The 19,913-nt window shown below is 47.3% G+C and overlaps 1 protein-coding gene and 1 long non-coding RNA gene across 2 annotated transcripts in view; one reads left to right on the forward strand and one right to left on the reverse strand.

Annotated features, from left to right (window-relative positions):
• Nucleotides 1–2,037, forward strand: part of MXRA7 (matrix remodeling associated 7) — a 29,673-nt gene extending 27,636 nt beyond the window's left edge. The window contains exon 4 of the mRNA XM_033846855.2: nt 818–2,037. Coding sequence (XP_033702746.1) covers nt 818–932 — 115 coding nt within the window. The 3' untranslated portion in view covers nt 933–2,037. The remainder of the gene's footprint in view (nt 1–817) is intronic.
• On the reverse strand, nt 2,037–5,020 carry LOC109550505 (uncharacterized). The gene is made up of 2 exons (XR_012328833.1): nt 3,977–5,020; nt 2,037–2,884 (listed from the first exon to the last, which is right to left on the reverse strand). It is a non-coding gene; the product is annotated as an uncharacterized lncRNA (long non-coding RNA).
• Nucleotides 5,021–19,913: the final 14,893 nt, after the last annotated feature.

A 19,913-nucleotide genomic window follows, 5' to 3' on the forward strand; every position in this document is an offset into this window, starting at 1 on the left:
GAACATCACTCCCAGCATCCCCCCGGCCCCCCAGCCCGTGTGTGGTGAACATAAGGCCGATCTCCAGCCAGGCCTGTTCCCTGGTAAAAGGGCCAGGGCCCCTGCTGGCTATAAGGTGTCTTTGTGCAAACTGGAAAGAGGCGCCCCTTCCTCTGGGCAGCGATACCCCACACCCACCCTTGCCCCTGGGCCAAGCACCCTGTGCACACATCTGTATGCTCCCGTTTCCCAGCCAACTGTGTTTCTTCCTCCTCCACTTTTGGCTCATCCCTCTAAACGAAGGCTGTTTCTAACATGTCTCTTCATAGGCTCTCTAGCCGCCTAATGGAGCACCTCTGCTTCCTCGTGGCCTCCCGGGGAGGTGTGTAGTCAACATTAAAGAGAGGCCTGGGAATTCCCCGGCGGTCCAGTGGTTAGGACTCCGAGCTCTCAACTACCGAGGAGCCGGGTTCGATCTCTGGTCCGGGAACTAAGATCCTGCAGGCCGTGCGGCATGACCGAAAAAAAAGGGAGGCCCACGGGGAAACTGTAGCACCGAGAACCTGAATGATAACTTGGGATCCCCAGATCTCCAGGGTAAACCCAAGACTTGGAACCCCAGTTTGTAGAAGTCTCAAGTTAAGTTTTTTTAGACCAAATCAGCTCCTGTGTTAAGAGTGGGTTTTGTTTTAGTTTCATTTTCTTCTTATTCTGGAAAGCAAAGCAGTAATACCGGAGTGAGGAGTGTCCCGACTCCACGGGATGTGCATGGCCTCTCTCTCTCTCTCTCCCCTGGTTTGGGAGCATCTTTTTCCTCTTTATCCTTTCTTCTTGACAGAGTTCAGAAAGAACAGCTGGCTGCCATCTTCAAGCTCATGAAGGACAACAAGGAGACGTTTGGCGAGATGTCGGACGGCGACGTGCAGGACCAGCTCCGGCTCTACGACATGTAGGCGCCTCCACCCGTCAAGACGCCGCCACGGCGGGGCCGTGACTCTGCCCCAGCCCAGGACCGGAGCCCGTGCCACTGTCAGACTTCTGTAGGCTTCAGTTTATCTCATATACATAGATGTAGAGGTAGATCATATACAGAGTTGCTCAGTTCTTGCAATTGAGGTATCATGTCACAGGAATCAGGACTGTTGTCTTCAGAGAAGAAAAATCCCTGACTTGCTTGGCTTCTGCCTGCTGGTGAGCTTCCAGCTGTCACATGGGCTCCCCTCCGAGGCTGTCCTCTGATCCAAATTCGACCTTCCGTGCAGACCCTGAGCAGGCAGCGGCCCAGAAGGGCTGGCTCGAAGCCTCAGCAGCCCCAGCACGTGGTGTTGAAAGGATTCAGGGGTGCTGTGGGATGGGTATCAGGTCCCCACTGCCTGAGCATCCAGTCTAATAACACTACACCTTCTTCTTCCTTAGAAGGATTTCTGGACACTTCTGTAACTGTATGGAAGCAAGCGGTAGGGGAGCATCCCTAAAAAGCAAAAAGCCTGATTCAAAGGCTCACCTTCGATCCTGGACCAAAGCAACAGTATCAGAGTTAAGACCCTCTAAGTTTCTCTTATAATTAAGACTTCTGTGAGTGCTCATCACACACCTAGACCTGTGCTAGACGCTGTCAATGGAAATAAAATACACAACACAGTCCTACCTTTACCGAGATTAAAGTCGTGTAGAGGGGAATTCCCTGGTGGTCCAGTGGCTAGGACTCGGCGCTTTCACTGCTGACCCTGGTCGGGAAACTAAGAAGCTGCGAGCCGTGGCGCAGCCAAAAATAAATAAATACATGAAAATAAAGTCCTTTGGAGAAGCCAGGCATGTGTGCAGGAAAAGAGAACCTCACAAGTCAGCATTCAATAAAATGCCAAAATGACCTCACAGAGAGAGCCTGGGCTACCTTAGCACATCAGTAAAGTTCAGTGAGTCAGTGAGTGCATGACGACGGAAATAACAGCGATTCTTCCGTTCTGCCCAGGTCCTGTATCTGATCACCCCACTGGCAGAAAAATTCATAGCAATCTGAATTTAGGAGGGTACGCTAAAGGGACAACCTAAGAAAGTTCTTGAGAATATTTTTTATTTGCTGAAATAAAACTAAACACGAAATTAAAAGAAGCAGTGGCGTTTTACGTACCACAATTTAATAATTATCACGGGATCACAGTGAACCTTCTTTTATCCTCTCTTGCTTGTTAGGGTTTTTCCCAGGCCTCCCCCGCATCACTGTAACTGCTTTTGCTTCTTTGCTGGCAATCCATAGCAGGAGGGTCTGATCTGTGTGTCTGTTGTTATATCCAAATGTCAGTTCCTTTTTCTTTTTTTAAAAAATATTTTTATCTTTTTTGTTACTGCTTTTTAAAAATGTTTTGATTTAAGTATTGTTTGTTCTCTCTCTCAGGTCCCAAGGACCCCCCTGGGTTGTTTTTTATCTCCCTGCCCCCTAAATGCATGTCAGCAGAACTTGCACTGCCCTGTAGCCACTTTATATCTCTTTCTTCACCTCCTTCTTCCAGTCCTTCTTCTCTGATTATACCAAACAAACAGAAATGACTCGTGGGTATACAGAAATGACTCGTGGGTATACATATACAAATTCTCATGGCTATGGGAAAAGTAAACTGAAGGAACTTTCGTATACTTGGTTCAGCTAAGATGTTCCAACTGCAAAGAACTGAAAGCTCCAACTCAATTGTCTTAAACAAAAGGAGAATTAGGGCACGGGAGGAGTCCAAAGGCAGAATGCCTGTAGGTCCATTAGGGTCAGGGCCCAAGCTACATTTCTCTTAACTTGGTCTTCCTTGCACTGTGGGCTTTGTCACAGACCAGCTCTCCTCATGGTTGCAAGATGGCTGCAGGAGTTCAGATATCACATCGAGGAGCAGGAAAAGGGCCATCTCTTCTTTGTGTCCTAGGAGTGAGGGAACCAATTCAGGTGCACCCTCCCCTTTTGGGTCCCAATTGGCCAGAATGTCATGTGTCCATGCCTTCACCAATCACTAGCAAGGAGATGGGACCACCATGGTTGGCTGAGGTGCCTGGGGCTGGGGCCGGCATCCCCTGAACACTTAGCCATCCAGAGGAGGGGGCCACTGGACCTCACTGGGGCTCTGTGAGAAAGGGGTGGGAGGGATGGGTACTGGGTAGACAGGACCTGTCACCTGGTGGGGACTTGGAAGCCAGGGTCTGGAGTGCCCAGAATATGTGTCACTCTTCCTGGGTGGTGGTTCTGTTGCCCAGGTTCTGGGCCTCTGATGCTTTGTGGAAGCACTGCTGGCTTGCTACAATTTTTGGGCGGCTCTGATGCCATTTCCAGATAAGCTCCATCTTCTGTTTATATGATTTCTGTCACTTCATCTGCTTCACTGGCACACCAGTTGCCAGAAGAGTCCTCTTAAAACAAAACCCATTTCCAACTGACACCCATATGTCCCACCAGATCTCAGTATTGCTACTAGTCAGGAAAATCAAAGCACCTTCGAAAAGATGTACCTGCAGACTCAGAATTTGTTCTTAAAAGTTCCCGGGAGTCAATGCGAGAACTTAACAGATGACCATAAGATAACAGCCTACCCTGCAAGCTGAAAGCAAAAGGAAACATTTGTTTGTTCATAAGTGTCGGGAGGACGAAAAATCGATACCATCTGGGCCACTGCATCGTCCTTAACAGAGAACCTTGTCAAATTTTGGATTTTTGTCAATTTGACAGGTCAAAAATGTTAGCTCAGTGAAACTTTAATTTGCATTTTTCTTACTATGTAAAAGTTTGCACAACCATTCAAATATTTAGGTGCTCCTTGCATTTTTTTTTTCCCCCTGTAAAGTGCCCGTTCCTGTCTTTTCCTGTTTTCTATTGACCACCGAACATTTAATCTCAGGTTTAATTCACCGAACAGCACCCATTTCCGATTATCTGGCCATAATTTGGGGTACAGCACCCGTCATCCTCAAGCCCTGATCCTGAGTTGAGAAGGGAACCTAGATAATTCCAGGGAAAGCTCACCAAATTCAGGAGCCTTAGTGGAAGTCAAAACACCAACAAAAGTACAGCTCCGTGTGCAGTACGATTTCAACCAAGTGTTAATTGCCTACTTTATATACTCTGAAGAACCACGCACCCGCAGATGGGACCAATCATTCTCCACGGCCAATATCCTTAGCGGCGCCTCAGTGGTTCAAGCATCTGCCAATCTATTGCGAAGGCGGAACTCTTGATTACCATTGGGTACCGCATCCTCCCATCGCTCCCCGCCTCCACCCGAGCCCGCTTCCCTCTGAGGTGGGAATTCCGGATGTCCGGTCGCGTCCAGACAGGTTTCCTCAGTGATTGACAAGGGCCTTTGTCCAATAAGGAGTGCAGGCTGGCTCATCCCGCCCACACGCGGTCTTGCTTAGACCCTCCACGGCGGAGGCCGCCGGGGACTGGTTAGGGGCGGGCCTCTCGGCCGGGTGGGAGCCCCCAGGGCTTTCTTGGAGCCCAGCCACTGCCGGCTGCCAGCCCCTCTGGGCTCAAGTCAAAAGATCCCTCCTCGAACCGAGTTCCCGGCCGCGTCGGGGTGCGGCCTGGCTGTCTTGACTGGGGCCACCTCTTACTTCCCTATCGAGGCCAGGTTCCCACAGGTTAGCAAACAGCAAAGCCTGAGCCGCGCACCGAGCTAGACCCAAGATATGAAGACGAATTCGAGCCGGTCCCTTCACCCCAGGAGCCCACCACCACCACTACCTTCCCCCCAGCCCTCCCCAAGCCCGCCCTAGACTCCCAGACCACTGTCCCACCTCCGAATCCAACACACCCCCAAACCCCCCTGTTATTCACGTTCCCGTTATCCCCGCGCCCAAGGCAAAATCCAGGAGATCCTTCTGATCAGGCAACTGCACGCACCCATATATTCTCACCAAGGTGTCTTTGGCATTGGGCTGACCTTCAAGAAGGTGCAAGGAGAAATGAGTCACACTTTCCCACCTGTGCTCACCCTTTCACGTTATGCCCAAGGCGCTTAAGCTAAGGTTTGCCAAAGCAGCTGCTGAATAAGTGTGAAGATCAAGTTGGACTCACCACCTGGCCGGAGTGATCAAATTGTTTCCATTCCGACACCCAAATCCGGCCCACTGGAGGCTCCACAGCCTTAGAGGTTTCCCACCAACATCGAGTCTTTGGGCCTGATGGTGGCCTGGGTCTTCTACAAATGAAAAAGAGAGCCATGCCCCAGAGTAGGTTGGGTCATCAGGGGTTACTGAACTGTTAAAAACCATCCGTCTGCAATCAGGGTTTTTTTGGTAAATTTCATTTCTCTCATCTCTTTATGTACCTTAATTGCTTTTTGTTGAGCGCTCCAGCAGGGGACAGGTTATATTGACAGGTTGTCAGTTATTTAGCTTCTTCAAAGGTTGATCATATTCACCTCAGAACTGTGTTAGGCAGTGTCTTTGGTTCCCTTGTAATCAGCTTCAATGATACTGCAAGTTGAGTTTCAGGAGAGGAGACAGCTGGCAAGGGGAATGAAATTAAGAAAATTGTTCCAGGAAGAAAAGGTTTAATGAAGGAAATGGGAGCAAAGGGACAAAACACATAGGATTCAGATTTGAATATTGAGTGGTGTGAATTGGCACATTTACCCTTTCAGACATTTATTGAGTCTGTCTTCAAGCAAAAACGCTATGCTGGATGATGTAATGCAAAATGCCTAGGTGAGAGGAAGGTTCACTAACTTTTTGGAGCAAGTGCTAAAGGCAGAGAACTGTGTGCCTTGCCAACGCTCTCTCATGAATCTTCACAACAACTCTGGGAAGGACATAACGTTCTCCTTCTACAGAAGAAGAAAACAAGATTCAAAAAATACTGATGATCCAATTTAAAAGAAAACGAGCAAAGGATCTTAATAGACTTTTCTGCAAAGAAGACATACAAATGGCCAATAAGCACATGAAAAGATGTTCAGCAGGCAAATGAAACGTAAATCAAAACCACATGGAGGGCCTCCCTGGTGGCGCAGTGGTTGAGAGTCCGCCTGCCGATGCAGGGGACACGGGTTCGTGCCCCGGTTCGGGAAGATCCCACATGCCGCGGAGCGGCTAGGCCCGTGAGCCATGGCCGCTGAGCCTGTGTGTCCGGAGCCTGTGCTCCGCAACGGGAGAGGCCACAACAGTGAGAGGCCCACGTACCGCAAAAAAAAACCCACATGGAGACACCACTTCAGGATCACTAGAATGGCCATAATAAAAAAGACAATAACAAGTGTTGGTGAGAATGTGGGAAAATTGGAAGAGTCACACACTCTTGATGGGAATGTACAATGGTGCAGCTGCTTTGGAAAACAATGGCAGTTCCTCCGAATATTAAACAAAGAATTGCCATGTGACTCAACAGTTCTACTTCTAGGTATAAACCTGAGGAAATGAAAACATACACCCGTGCTCACCACGAAAAGAAATGGTGATTATGTGACGTGATGGAGGCGGAAATCATTTTGCAATATATGTGTATGAAATTAATCCATTGTACACCTTAAACTTATACAATGTTATACGTCAATTATAGCTCAATAAAACTGAAGAAAAACAAAAAACGTGTCCACAGAAAAACTTACAAATGAACGTTCATGGCAACATTACTCATAAGAGCTGAAAGGTGGAAACAAGCCAAACATCCATCAGCTGAAGAACGGACCAATAAAATGCGGTAAATCGATACAACGGAACATTACTGAGCAATAAAAAGGAATGAAGTAGTTACATGCTACCACATGGATGAATGCTGAAACTATTACACTAAGTGAAAAAAGCCAGATACAGGACCTCCCTGGCGGTCCAGTGGTTAAGCCTCCAAGCTCCCAATGCAGGGGGCACAGGTTCGATCCCTGATCGGGGAAGATCCCACATACCGCATGGTGTGGCAAAAAAAAAAAAAAAAAAAAAAAGCCAGATACAAAAGACCACATATTGTATCATTCCGTTTATATGAAATGTCCGTTTATATGAAATTTATAGACACAGAAAGTAGATTAGTGGTTGCCTAGGGCTGGGGGTTGGGTGGCAGGGAAGAGGATTGACTGCTAACGGGTACAGGGTATTTAGGGGAAGGAATGAAAGCATTCAAAATTGATCATGATGGACTTCCCTGGCGGTCCAGTGGTTAAGACTCTGTGCTTCCAATGCAGGGGGCGCGGGTTCAATCCCTGGTCGGGGAACTAAGATCCCACATGCCACATGGTGTGGCCAGAAAACCCCGAAAAACAGAAAAAAACTGGTCATGATAATGTTTGCACAACTTTGTGAATATACTAAAAACCATTGAATTGACTGCTTCAAATAGAGGAATGGTATGGTATATGAATTATACCTCAACAAACCTGAAATATATATAGTTCTTGATTCTGATATACACAGGTTTTGCTTTCGGTTGTGTCTGGTGGCATTCCAGTCCAAGTGGCAACATGAGCACGTATTGTGGACGCCTCAGTAATATTTTGATTTTTTTTTTTTAATCTGTAACCATGAGGGAAAAAAAGACATGCCTTGGGTGTGTAACAACACAACTAATGTTTACTGTGAGCTTGTGCCTGGCTCTGTGACGAGAACTTGATGTTCTGTGTGATACAGTCCTTATGAGAAAAGTGCTGTGTGGCAGTTTGGGCCCCCGGGAAACCAACTCCGAAGTGGAGATCTGCACAGAAGAGGCTCATTAGGGAGTGCTCCTGGGATCAGCACCCGAGGGAGGAAGGGAAGGGGCAGGACTGGGTCGAGGGAGAAATTGGATCCGACAGAGTCTCAATAGAGACTGAAGCAGACCCTGTGGGGAGTTTTGAAGATGGGATGGCCCTTCAGAGCCTATGGGGTGTGAGGACCAAGCCTTAATACAACCTTGTGCATCGGCCGGTGGATGCTAGCTGCTCCCCGGGGAAGATGCTGGCTGTTCTCCCCAGTGAAGCAGCTCACCAAAGGGGCTGACAGTGGGGGAAATAGCCTTCATTCCTGATGGGGAATCTGGGTGGCACGTCAAAGCATCCATCATGATTATTATCTGAATATTACAGATAAGAAAATTGAAACCTAGAGAGGCTAAGTAACTAGCCCAATGTGACAGGTGAGTATGTCGCAGGAGGCATTCAAATCTGAGATTTGGAGGAGGCTGGCTGCAGAGCTGAGGGCTTTTAGCTAAGCTGCCTCTGCCCTGAGGAACTTTGAGAAGCTAGGATGGAGAAGAGAACCACAGCCGTGTACTGCAGAGGACTGCTCCCTCCAGAGGCGCTGCGCAGCCAGGAGTGGTGAGTTCCTGGAGCAAGGGCCCCTCTGGGGCCACCAGTAGGGTGGCTTGTTAGAAAACTGCAGGATTCTCCACCCCACGCTCCTCTGGTCCAGCCCCAAAGCGCCAAGCTCCCCTCCCCAAGAAGACATGCTATCGAGCCACCTTCTGCTTCTGACTCCTCCCTCCCACCCACCTGGCAACCCCCCAGCCCATAATGCAAACAGAGACCACATTAAAAATGAACAGGGAGTCTCATATCAGGGAGATGAGCAGGCAACCGAGTAAACGGGAAGCTAGAATGAGACTGCCATCGCCTCGTTTTCCATAAATAATATACATATCAGACACCAAAGATGGGGTCAGGCAAAGGAGATCATCTCTGCGAACGTTGGAATTATTGTTTTTCACTTACATGCGGTATCAGTCAGAGCTCCTCCTAGTAATAGAAACCAATTCCAGCGGATTCAAGAGGAAGAGGGATATATTTAAAAGAAACTGGAGCTTAGATCACCAGGAGGCCTGGAGAACCAGAACTGGTCCCTCGAGGACAGTGATGCTTCTGGCACCCAAACCTTGCAGCTGGCTTCACCGACCCTCTTGGCCAAGGACCCTCTGTTAGCTCCTGCCGGCTGCCCCAGGAACTCTGTTGTGTTCAGACACCTCCTCAAGCACCTTCCACAGTCTCTTCTCTTTGGACTCAGCCCTTAGGGCAATCTGGAAGTGCAGGGAAGCTCTCAACCAGTGGGATGCAGGCGTCTTGGATAAATGCCCCAGGCTGCCATCCTTGGGGCCCTCCTGCATGGTCCCCAGCAGGCGTGAGCCTGGTTGCTCACAGAGGAAACAGCTCAACAACGCTCCCTTCACTAGCTTTTCCTCCTTCCCTATCTCAGCATCTCACACTCGACTCCTTCACTCCTGCTTCCTGGGGACACTTCCCAAATAAACTCCCTGCACTCAAGTCCCGACTCAGGCTCTGCTCTCTGGGGAGCACAAGCTGAGACACACACACGTACTAAAAGTACCAAAAAAGGCCTGGTTACAACCACATTCATGACAGATAGGGAAGAATGGAGAAGAATGGAATTAGGAAGGGGGACAAAGAGGATCTTAACTTAAATCACCATAAAGTTTGTCTGTTTCTACAAAATACATATATCACTGAAGCAAAAATGAAAACATAAGGACATTTTTAAACGTTGGGTATTACCACCTCCCACCCCTTAAGGAGGGCTATTATCCAAAAAACCCCTCATAGAAAAACAGAAATGAGGGACTTCCCTGGTGGTCCAGTGGTTAAGAATCTGCCTTCCAGTGCAGGAGACGTGGGTTCGATCCTTGGACGGGGAACTAAGATCCCACATACTGCAGGGCAACTAAGCCCGTGCGCTGCAACTACTGAGCCTGTGTGCTGCAACTAGAGAGAAGCCCGAGTGCTGCAACGAAGGGCCTGCGCACCACAACTAAAGATCCTGCACTAAGACCTGATGCAGCCAAAAATAAATAAATAAATATTTCAAAAAGAAAGAAAGAAAGATAAACAGAAAAGAACAAGTGTTGGTGAGAACTGGAGAAATTGGAACCCTTGTGCATTCCCTGTGCAGCCTCAGTAGTTGTGGCTCGCGAGCTCTAGCGCACAGGCTCAGTAGTTGTGGCGCCCGGGCTTAGTTGCTCCGCGACATGTGGGATCTTCCCGGACCAGGGCTCGAACCCGTGTCCCCTGCATTGGCAGGCAGATTCTCAACCACTGCGCCACCAGGGAAGCCCCAGTGCCACGTTTAGTGGTGCCAGGATTGGCCAGAGGAGTCACGTGGTGTCAGCCTGATCCCTCCAGGATCCCGCCTCATGGTTTTAGCATTCACTGATGAGCATTGCCTTAGGGTTTGCTAAGATGGTGGTTTTCTAATTCTATTATTCCTCCTGCACTTATTACTGGAATTCTGTAAAGAACTTTCCTTTACCAGTTCTATGATTTCACTAAAATAGTTTGAATAGGAAAGAAAATTTTTTACCTCGACTCCTGTGAGCCTTTTTTCCCTTTGGTAATTTTTTAAATTTTGAAATAATGTTTGACTTACAGAATTGTTACAAGAATAGGATAAAGAACTCTCATATAGACCCTTCATCCAGATTCCCCAGTTGTTTGCATTTCATCCCTTTTGCTGACTCATTTTCTCTTTCATATATACAACTTTTAACTATTGGAGAGTGAAGCGCACACATAATGCTCCCTTACCTACAAATACAATGGTGTGTATTTCCTAAGAACAAGGACAGACTCTTAAATAATCATGAACAATGGTTGATGTCAGAAAATTAACATTGATACAATGCTATTATTTAATCTATGACCTTATTCATGGTTTGCCAGTTGTCCCAACAAATCTTTTATTTAAAAAAAAAATCTATTCCAGGATCAAGGCCAGGATTCAGCATTGCATTTCATCTCTTTTTTCTTTAGTCTCCCCCAGTCTGGAATGGCTTCTAAGTCTCCTGGTCTTTCATAACCTTGACATTTTTGAAGAGTACAGACCAGTTATTTAGTAGATTCTGTGAACTTCTAACACGATTAGTCTTTGATAGCTTCCTTGCTTTCTGGCATAACAAGATGTCCCAAGTTCATCTGCACCTTCCCTATTCCCTATCCTAAAGGCCATTTCTCTAAAGATCCCTGGATTCTTTCAGTGGGAAACGGGACATAGAGATGGGAACTGAATTCTGATGACACTGTTAATGGGGACGAGGCGTGAGTGAGGGTAATGGGAAGGTGAGCAGTGCCCGCTGAAGCAGGGCTGGCCCCCCAACTGTGCCCCAGACCCCTCGTCTGGGGGAACAGCATTTTCAGGCTGGCCCTTGTGGACCAGTTTTTCTGACTGGGAGAATCAGGGGGAACGTATGGCCCTTCTGCACTGGCGTGGCTTTGGGTACAGTTCACCCAGTATAATCCCTGAGTTGTTTTCCTACTCCTTTTTCATTTTATGACTTGTGAGAGTTACTTGTCTTTTCTTTTTCTTTCTTTTTTTTTTTTTTTTGCGGTACGCAAGCATGTGGGATCTTCCCGGACCGGGGCACGAACCCGTGTCCCCTGCATCGGCAGGCGGACTCTCAATCACTGCGCCACCAGGGAAGCCCTACTTGTCTTTTCTTAGCTAACATTATTGATTTATTGGAGGTGCAAATGCAGAACTGGGACATCAGGAGGCTGTCAAGGAAGGGTTAGAACACCTGTATAAACATTAGGTGATTGAGCAAAGCAGAACTGCAGCCATAAATACACACAGAGGCACAGAGGAGTCGATTTGCCCCAGGCCGGCCAGCCCGCCTGTGCATCTCTGGAGGCCACTGTTCTCAGCAGAGTCCTTCCCGTTGTGCTTAGACGGGCTCCTGACTCATTGGGAATATGGCTGTTCTGCTACCAGCAATCCTGTCTCTTGTTCTTATGAATTATCTAAAAGAACAAACTTCTTCAGTGATACGCAGTCCTGGGTCCTGGGTTCCTACCATTCCACTGTCCCAGGGGCCACAGCTCCCAGGGAAACGGGAAGGCTGAAGTAAAGGGACAAGAAGAGGTCACCTGCCTACCCTTGGGATGCTAACGAGCCTGCACGTTTGTCTTATATGTTTTCCATAATGAAGGGCAGCAGGAAATGCTCCAGGGTTGTCTCAGGACAGAACAGCAAGTGTCAGAGAGAAGGGAGATTGGGGGCATCAAAGGAGCAGGGGGTGGGGGTGGGCTGGGGGGAGGCTGGGGGGCAGAAACTGTGGTCCAGACGAGAATCTAAGTGCAGCCATTTCATTGAGCCTCAACTCAGTTCTCTATTTTCTAAGCACCACTTCCCACCATTCTAGGCTAACTGCCTTTCCTGTCCCTTGCAATGTCTTGGGCAGGTTCAGACACTTTAGGCTGTTAAGACTCAGGCCAGCTCTGTTTCAAACTTCACTTGCACATGTGACTCACAGCTTCGACAGCTCCTCTCCCCGAACAAGCTGGGGCACTGACCCTGGTTGCTGGGAGAATGCGGGAGACTGCGGGTGGGTGTGGTCTGGTTCTGTGATACCTCCCACTCCCTCTCTTTTCAAGGCCTAACTTCTTAGCTTCCCTGGTGTAGAGAGCAACAAATGGAAATGGAAACCGCTGGGGTGGGAATTAAGGGGGAATTAAGGGGGAACAGATCCCTTAATTTAACCTGCTGTGTGTCCAAGACAGGGAGGGCCCCAGGTCTGGCTGGGTTTAGTTCTACCTACTACTCCTCGTCTTTGATGATAGGGTGGACTCTGCATAGATGCAAAGATTACATAAGACATGTAATAAGTGTTATTGATCAAATCTTGGTAGGGTACGTGTGAGTGCAGAGGACAGAGAGGTCAATTCTGATTGGGGTGTAGAGGGACTTAACCTGCTTTAGTTTCATAAACAACCCAAGAACCAGTGGATTCCAGAAGCTTTAGGAGCCCTATCTGATACAAGAGCTTCATCTAGTACATGAATGATGGTACAGGGCAAGACTGTTTCAGACACAGTATGAATGACTTATTCATGAAGATGAGTCCCACTTGGTTTCTCCTGCCTTTAGTGGTTTCTGAACTTGTATGCTGGTGAAAGTTCTGGGAGATGAACAGAGCTGACATGGAACATTCCTCTTCTATGCTTAAAAGTAGTGAGCCACTCAACTGCCAAGACATGGAAACAACCTCAATGTCCATCAACAGGTGAATGGATAAAGAAGATGTGGTGTATATATACACAATGGAATACTACGCAGCAATAAAAAAGAATGAAATAGTGCCATTTGCAGCAACATGGATGGACTTAGAGATTATCATACTAAGTGAAGTAAGTCAGAAATGAAAAACAAAAAACAAACAAACAAAAGAAATGAAAAACAAATACCATATGATCACTTATGTGTGGAATCTAAAAAAAAGACACAAATGAACCTATCTACAAAACAGAAACAGACTCACAGACATAGGGAACAGACTTGTGGTTGCCAGCGGGGTCGTGGGGGTGGAGGAGGGATGGATTGGGAGTTTGGGGTTAGCAGATGCAAAGTATTACACTGTATATAGGATGGATAAACAGCAAGGTCCTACTGTATAGCTCAGGGAGCCACATTCAATATCCTGTGATAAACCATAATGGAAAAGAATATAAAAAAGAATGTATATATATATATATATATAACTGAATCACTTTGCCGTACAGCAGAAACTAACACAACATTGTAAATCAACTATACGTTAATTAAAAAAAAAGAGACAGAGAGAAAGACAGGGCACACACGATTGAGAGATTGGGAGATAATGGGAATAAAAAGTGAATTGGAAAAACGAAAAAGTAGTGAGCCACTGAACATCACAGATATTTGCAGAGCTAGTTGGGACCTCAGAAGGCATCTGGTCAACCAGTTCATGTTCCAGATGATGACGTTAAGGTTCGGCTAAGCCCTGGGGCCATCCAGTGTGGTGGTGCAGGTGCCCAGGCTCCCTGGGTTCAAATCCTGGCTGTGCTACTTCCTAGCTGAATGATCTTGGGCAAATTACTGTGTATTCATTTTCTTTATCTGTAAATGGGGGCTTTAACTACCAACTTCATGGGGTTGTGTGAAAGGAAAATCAAAACGGAGTTGGTATTGCCAAGAGCACTGAAATGGAGGCCAGTGAAGAAGTGTGACTTATGCATATCTCAGCCCGGATGGAATCTGAACTCGGATCACTTCTTGTCTTAACATAGGCATCCAGATATCTGCCCAATATTCCAGAAACTCAAGATACTTATTGGATCCTTACTTGAAAATAAGTCCATTGGAAAAAAAATTTATAAGAAAATGAATCTGTATCTGAAGGGTGACATCAGTAATTAAGCTTGAGAAATTAACTAGATATTGTTAATATATTTGACAAATGAACAGCAGGGTTTTGAATTATAAAAGAAAAGAAATCTGCGCTGAGGTTGAAAAGTATACTGCTGATGTTTGGGGAATTTTTTTAGAAATAAATTTATTTATTTTTGGCTGCGTTGGGTCTTCATTGTTGGGTCTTCATTGCTGCGCGCGAGTAGGTAGCCCCTGCTGTCCACAGCTAGAGAAAAGCTCACATGCAGCAACGAAGACCCAATGCAGCCAAAAGTAAATAAATAAATAATAAATAAATAAATTTATTTTTTAAAAAAAAGACAGTAGGTTCAAGTCCCTATCTGAGTTGTGTGGTTTCACAACCAATAACGAGTGATTTGTCCAAAGTTATACAGCTACATAGTGGCAGGGTGTGATGAGGGAGAAGGGAAGGGGGATGAACTGCACCGCAGAAGAAGCCTGCTTCCTGTCGAAACCGCTGATGCCCTGTTAGAGCCATGAGCTGCAGAAAAACAGCTTTCCCAACCTGAGAAGCGGGGGAGGACAGCCCAAGAATCAAAGGACTTCCATTTCCAAAGACACCTGAAGGTCATTCTTATTGTATGACTTGGCTGACAGTTGCCTTTATTGGTGGCAACTGTGCAATTAGGTGATAAAGGTCTGCACTGTAAAGCACCCCCATACGATGTGTAATTAAATGTGCATTTCTGAGAACCAAAGCCAGGCTAAAACTTAAAAACAAAACACAATAAATCTTCCTTTAGATGCGGAGAAAAGATTCCATTAACTTCTTGTTTCTGAACAGCCTACTGCTCAGAGAGAGGGGCAGTGCTCTAAAATAAACACCAACACTCCTACCAAACGGCCAAAAACAAGCAAGAGCAAATGACACATCCAGGTGGAGCTTGAATTCCGGGAGCAGGTGGATCTCAACTGGTAAGAATGAGCTCCTGGCCTGGAAGGAAGTGCTGTCAATTTTAATTCTATGTGTGAGTCAATGCCACAAGCATGAAAGAAACTGTGTGTAATTAGTTTGCTTCTTTGCAGAGAGCTGTTTAAATGGAGTATTCTACTGGGAAGCGGTTATGTAAAGGACGATGCAGCACAAAGGACCCAGGTGGGAAACTGGAAAAAAAACCTCTGATCTGGGTAGTGTCCTCTCTACCCGTTTGCCTGCTTTGTCAGGCGCCGGGCACAGTCAAAGCCCCGCCCCCTGGTCGCCAGCAGCAGGTGTTGCTGCGCAACATTCCTATTAGCATTTCCTTATTCTGCTGGCCCTGAGCTTGTGATTTTTTTGACATCGAAAAAATAGCTCCTCAGAATTTGTTTCCCAAAGCTTTACTTCACTTCCACCTTTTTTTTTTCTTTTGGCCACGCCCCTCAGCGTGCAGGATCTTAGTTCCCTGACCAGGGATTGAACCCAGGCCCTCAGCAGTGAAAGCACAGAGTCTTAACCACTGGACCACCAGGGAACTCCCCACTTCCACCTTTTACGAGAAGTTTGAGATGTGTGAGAGAGGTTGTCCTGGAGAAAAAATCAGAGCCGTGGAAGAAGGACGGACGTGTTCTCTAATGACCACGTGACACTCATCGTACGGCAGTTGGGGGCTCCAGCCAAACAAGGAAAAGAAACACACATGCTTATCGCCACAAGTGCTGTGTTTAGCAGACCCTCGGGTTATATGGCGCAAACCTGAAGGAATTCAACTTCCTCAACTTCCTTCAATCATCCTCAACTTCCTGGAGCCCCCACCATCCCCCCCACCCCCGCCCGGCCAAACCTGGGGGCTGAGTCTCCCCCCAGCAACCCCACGGCACTTTAGAACTCTCTCCAGCTCAAGACCTCCTGTGGCTTCTCATCACAACTAGAATAAAGCGCATACTCTGGTTTTCTAGGGTAAGGGCAAATACAAGGAAAGAATAAGAGGCTTAATTCTCCTGTTGAAAGTAAGGGAAGAGATGTCCTTCCCCCTTTCTTTTCTTAGAGCATTTACTTTAGAAAACCTGAACGTTCTTACCCTGTCTCTTTGAAATGTATGTGAATCTGTTTAAGCTAAGGAATCCTCTCGCCGGATCTGGGAATGTCTTTCTCAAGGACTTGGGAAGCCTCCCTTTGAAATGCCACCATCAAGGACGGGAGCACCCCACCTCCCAGCTTCTCCGGGAGCTCAGGAGTCTACGCCTATTTCCCTTTGGATAAAGCCAATTAGGGAACCCAGATGGCCTCCCCAACCACCAAGGGAAGTTAGGATGAGTGCTGTGACACAGGAGGCTGCGTAGCCCTCTTACTTGAGGACCAGTCACTGTTTCTCTCGCGAACGTGTTTGCGATAAGTTGTATCCGTTTGGTTCTAGAAAAGGGCGGGATGTCTTCCTGTCTTTGCCCCCTCTTAGCGGATTGCCTATGATGCACGTCAAATTCTGGTTTAATGCTTATTCAACAATGAAATTGTTTTCTTTCTCTTCTGCCTTTGTGGAGAGATTTTTCTGGGTCGGGAGGAGATTTTGGTTTTAGCTGCCCTTCCCCCTCCTTCCCTTTGTACTCAGCTCCAGCCACCCTGGCCTTGCTATGCATCTTAAAAAGCGCTGAGCGTGCTTCTGACTCAGGACCCTGTATTTTTGTTCTTCTGGCTCGGCCCAGTTTCTGCCCACAGATTTCTCGTGACTTGCTTCCTTCCTTTACCTGGTCATTCCTCAGAGAGCCTGTCCCTGATCACAGCTCTCAACGCCCTTCATTTTTCCTCATAGCACTGATCACTATCTGCTCATTGACTCTAGTCTCTGCTGTAGGAGGTTAACCTGCATGAGGTCAGGACTTGGTCTGTGTTGCTCATCACTGTACCTGCCGCATCGAAGGTGCTTGATGTAGAGGAAATACAGTTAAAAATAAGTCTCCTGGGAATTCCCTGGTGGTCCAGTGATTAAGACTCCGTGCTCCCAATGCAGGGGGCCCGGGTTCGATCCCTGGTCGGGGAACTAAGATCCTACAAGCCACACGGTACGGCTAAAAAAAAAAAAGTCTCCTGCCAACCCTGAAAACCTCTCCACAAGGCACCTTCAACACAACAATTGTTAACATTGCAGGTGTCCTGCAATTTGGCCATTAATTTTCAACCCTTCCTCTCTGGGTACTGGTGGAAATCTGCGCTAGATGTGGCCAGGGTAGAGTTTTTCTGCTTGAGTCTCATCCTCCGCCTTCCTGGTGCTGCCTTTTGTGGGTCTGTGTCCCATGTTATTCTGTGGGTCTCGCTGGCCACGACGGGAACAAGGCATGGGGAACCTTTCTGCACTCATGCTGGTTAGACCCCCCTCTCCTGTGTGCCTCCAGTGGACTCCCGTGTCTTCTGACACACGGTCACACACCAGTTTACAGTTCCCACCCCAGGAGTCCAGCATATAGTAACTTCTCAATAAATGTCAAGTAAATGAATTCACCAGCAAAAACTTTGATCTTGTGTCATGTTGCTTTTAGCTGGCACTTGTCACCATGACGGTGGGCCAAGGTGTACATCTACCTTTCCCTCAGACAGTAATTCCTCCAAAAGGAGAGGCAGTGGGATGGTAGATGACCTCCCAGGCCCTGAGGAACGGTAAGCTGTGATCTTAGAAAATGAGCTAGGGTTCTATTGTTGATACTGGAGACTTAAGAGAATAAGAAATTCCGTAGTTGTGCCCAGAGACCGAAGAAGTGTCATCACACAAGCCTGTCAGGGTCTGCCTGGCCCTTCAGAAGACAAGAGGGCTCGCAACAGGCCATCCGATCCAGATTCAGTGTCCAAGACGAGCACAGCTGCTGAGTGTGACCAACCGGGAAACAGAACATTCTGTGTGGGAGAAAGGCTAGAGCGCCAACTTAAGATTGAATCCTTGCCTAGGGCACCCTTAGTCATGACTCCTTCATTAAACAACAAAGATCCATGAATTAAAGTTCTATTGTTTTTCCTTTTTTACCAAACGATATTATTTTTGCCTTTGTGTTCCTGTGAGAAACCTCTAAAAAATGGATATGTCAGTTGAGCCTGTTACAAAGAAAAACCAGAGGCATTCTAGCTAGAAAAAAAGGAAAGTTTGGCCAAAAGAGAGTATAGAATAATATCACCTTGAGACACAGACAAGAGCCCCTTCCCTGGATCCTGCACTTCAGAAGGCCCCATATCACCAACATAGAAGTACAAACTTAAAGACCGACGAGCACCTATGTCACTTGGATCTGGTGCTCATAGCTGCCACAGCACGACCACGACCCATAACCATCAACATACACTTTTTTTTTTTCTAAACAATGAGTTTATTTTTTATTTTATGTATTTATTTATTTATTTTTGGCTGCATCGGGTTGTAGTTGCGGCACGTGGGATCTTTCATTGCAGCGCACGGGCTTCTCTCTCTAGTTGTGGCATGCGGGCTCTCTAGCTGTAGCTTGTGTGCTCAGTAGTTGTGGTGCGTGGGCTTAGCTGTCCTGCGGCATGTGGGATCTTAGTTCCCTGACCAAGGATTGAACCCGCATCCCCTGTGTTGGAAGGCGAATTCTTAACCCCTGGACCACCAGGGAAGTCCCCAACATACACTTTTATGACTAACACTGGTCAGGCCCCAGAGAGGCTTCCCTACATCCTTTGCCCTATGTCTTCAAAATCCAAGGCGACAGCGCCTGGATGCTGTGAAGATCTGTGGGTTCTTCAGATATAAGCACATTTGGGGGAAACAATTAAAAGGGGTGGTAGCCCCATGACAGTAGTAGAAACCAGCACAGTAGCAGACCAGCCAGGAGTTTAACAGAGAGAACCAGGGAAAGAGACAGCCAAGAAGAGATTTCCCAGGATCCCACTCACCCCTGGGGCGTCCAGAAGGTGGGTGCGTGTGCTAGGCTGCACCCATGCAGGAGCAGTCAGAGCAGGATACAGAGCAGATTTGAGAGCACTCTCTGCACCACACAGGTCCATCAGCAAAGAGCAGGAGCCCTACTGGCTCAAGGGACTGAAGCACAAATTCTGACCAAATGCCGGCTGAACAGTGAGCTGCTGTGCCCCAGAGTGACTCCTGAGATTCGCACCCAAATAAAATCACACTCGTCCTCGGTGGTCTGGAAGACTGTGCAGATGCCCAAGGCTGCACCCCCTCAGAGGGGATGGACATGGGGCAAAACTGTGAACTCCCAAACTGTGGAAGCTGTCTCCTAGCTACACACCTACATCCAATAGTTGAGAAATAAAAATATAACTGGTTAAGGGGGCTTAAGCACAACTTTTGACCAATAAGTGGCTATGCTGACCTGGGGTGATCTGTAGGAAATCAGGTTAAAAGATTTTTTTTTTTATTTTTTAAGAAAAAGAAAAATCTGAGCGGAGACATCAGCAGATGCATCTCTACACACAAACCGGGAAGCTGACTTCACAGAATCAGTTAAGAATTAAACAAATAAACCAGTGTCCAGGGGCTTCCCTGGTGGCGCAGTGGTTGAGCCTGCCGATGCAGGGGACACGGGTTCGTGCCCCGGTCCGGGAAGATCCCACCTGCCGCGGAGTGGCTGGGCCCGTGAGCCATGGCCGCTGAGCCTGCGCGTCCGGAGCCTGTGCTCCTCAATGGGAGAGGCCACAACAGTGAGAGGCCCGCGTACCGCAAAAAGAATAAAATAAAATAAAATAAAAATAAACCAGTGTCCAAACAAACAACAGTTACAACAATAAGGCTCAGAGCAGGAGGAGATTCAGTATATAGTGTTGCCACAATATATCATCTAAAATGTCCAATTTTCAACAACAGCAAAAAAACTTTAAGACATGCAAAGAATCAGGAATGTGTGATTCACACACATGGAAAAAAATGAGGCAATATACACTGCTT

Source organism: Tursiops truncatus, chromosome 20 (assembly GCF_011762595.2).
Source record: "Tursiops truncatus isolate mTurTru1 chromosome 20, mTurTru1.mat.Y, whole genome shotgun sequence".
NCBI lineage: Eukaryota > Metazoa > Chordata > Mammalia > Artiodactyla > Delphinidae > Tursiops > Tursiops truncatus.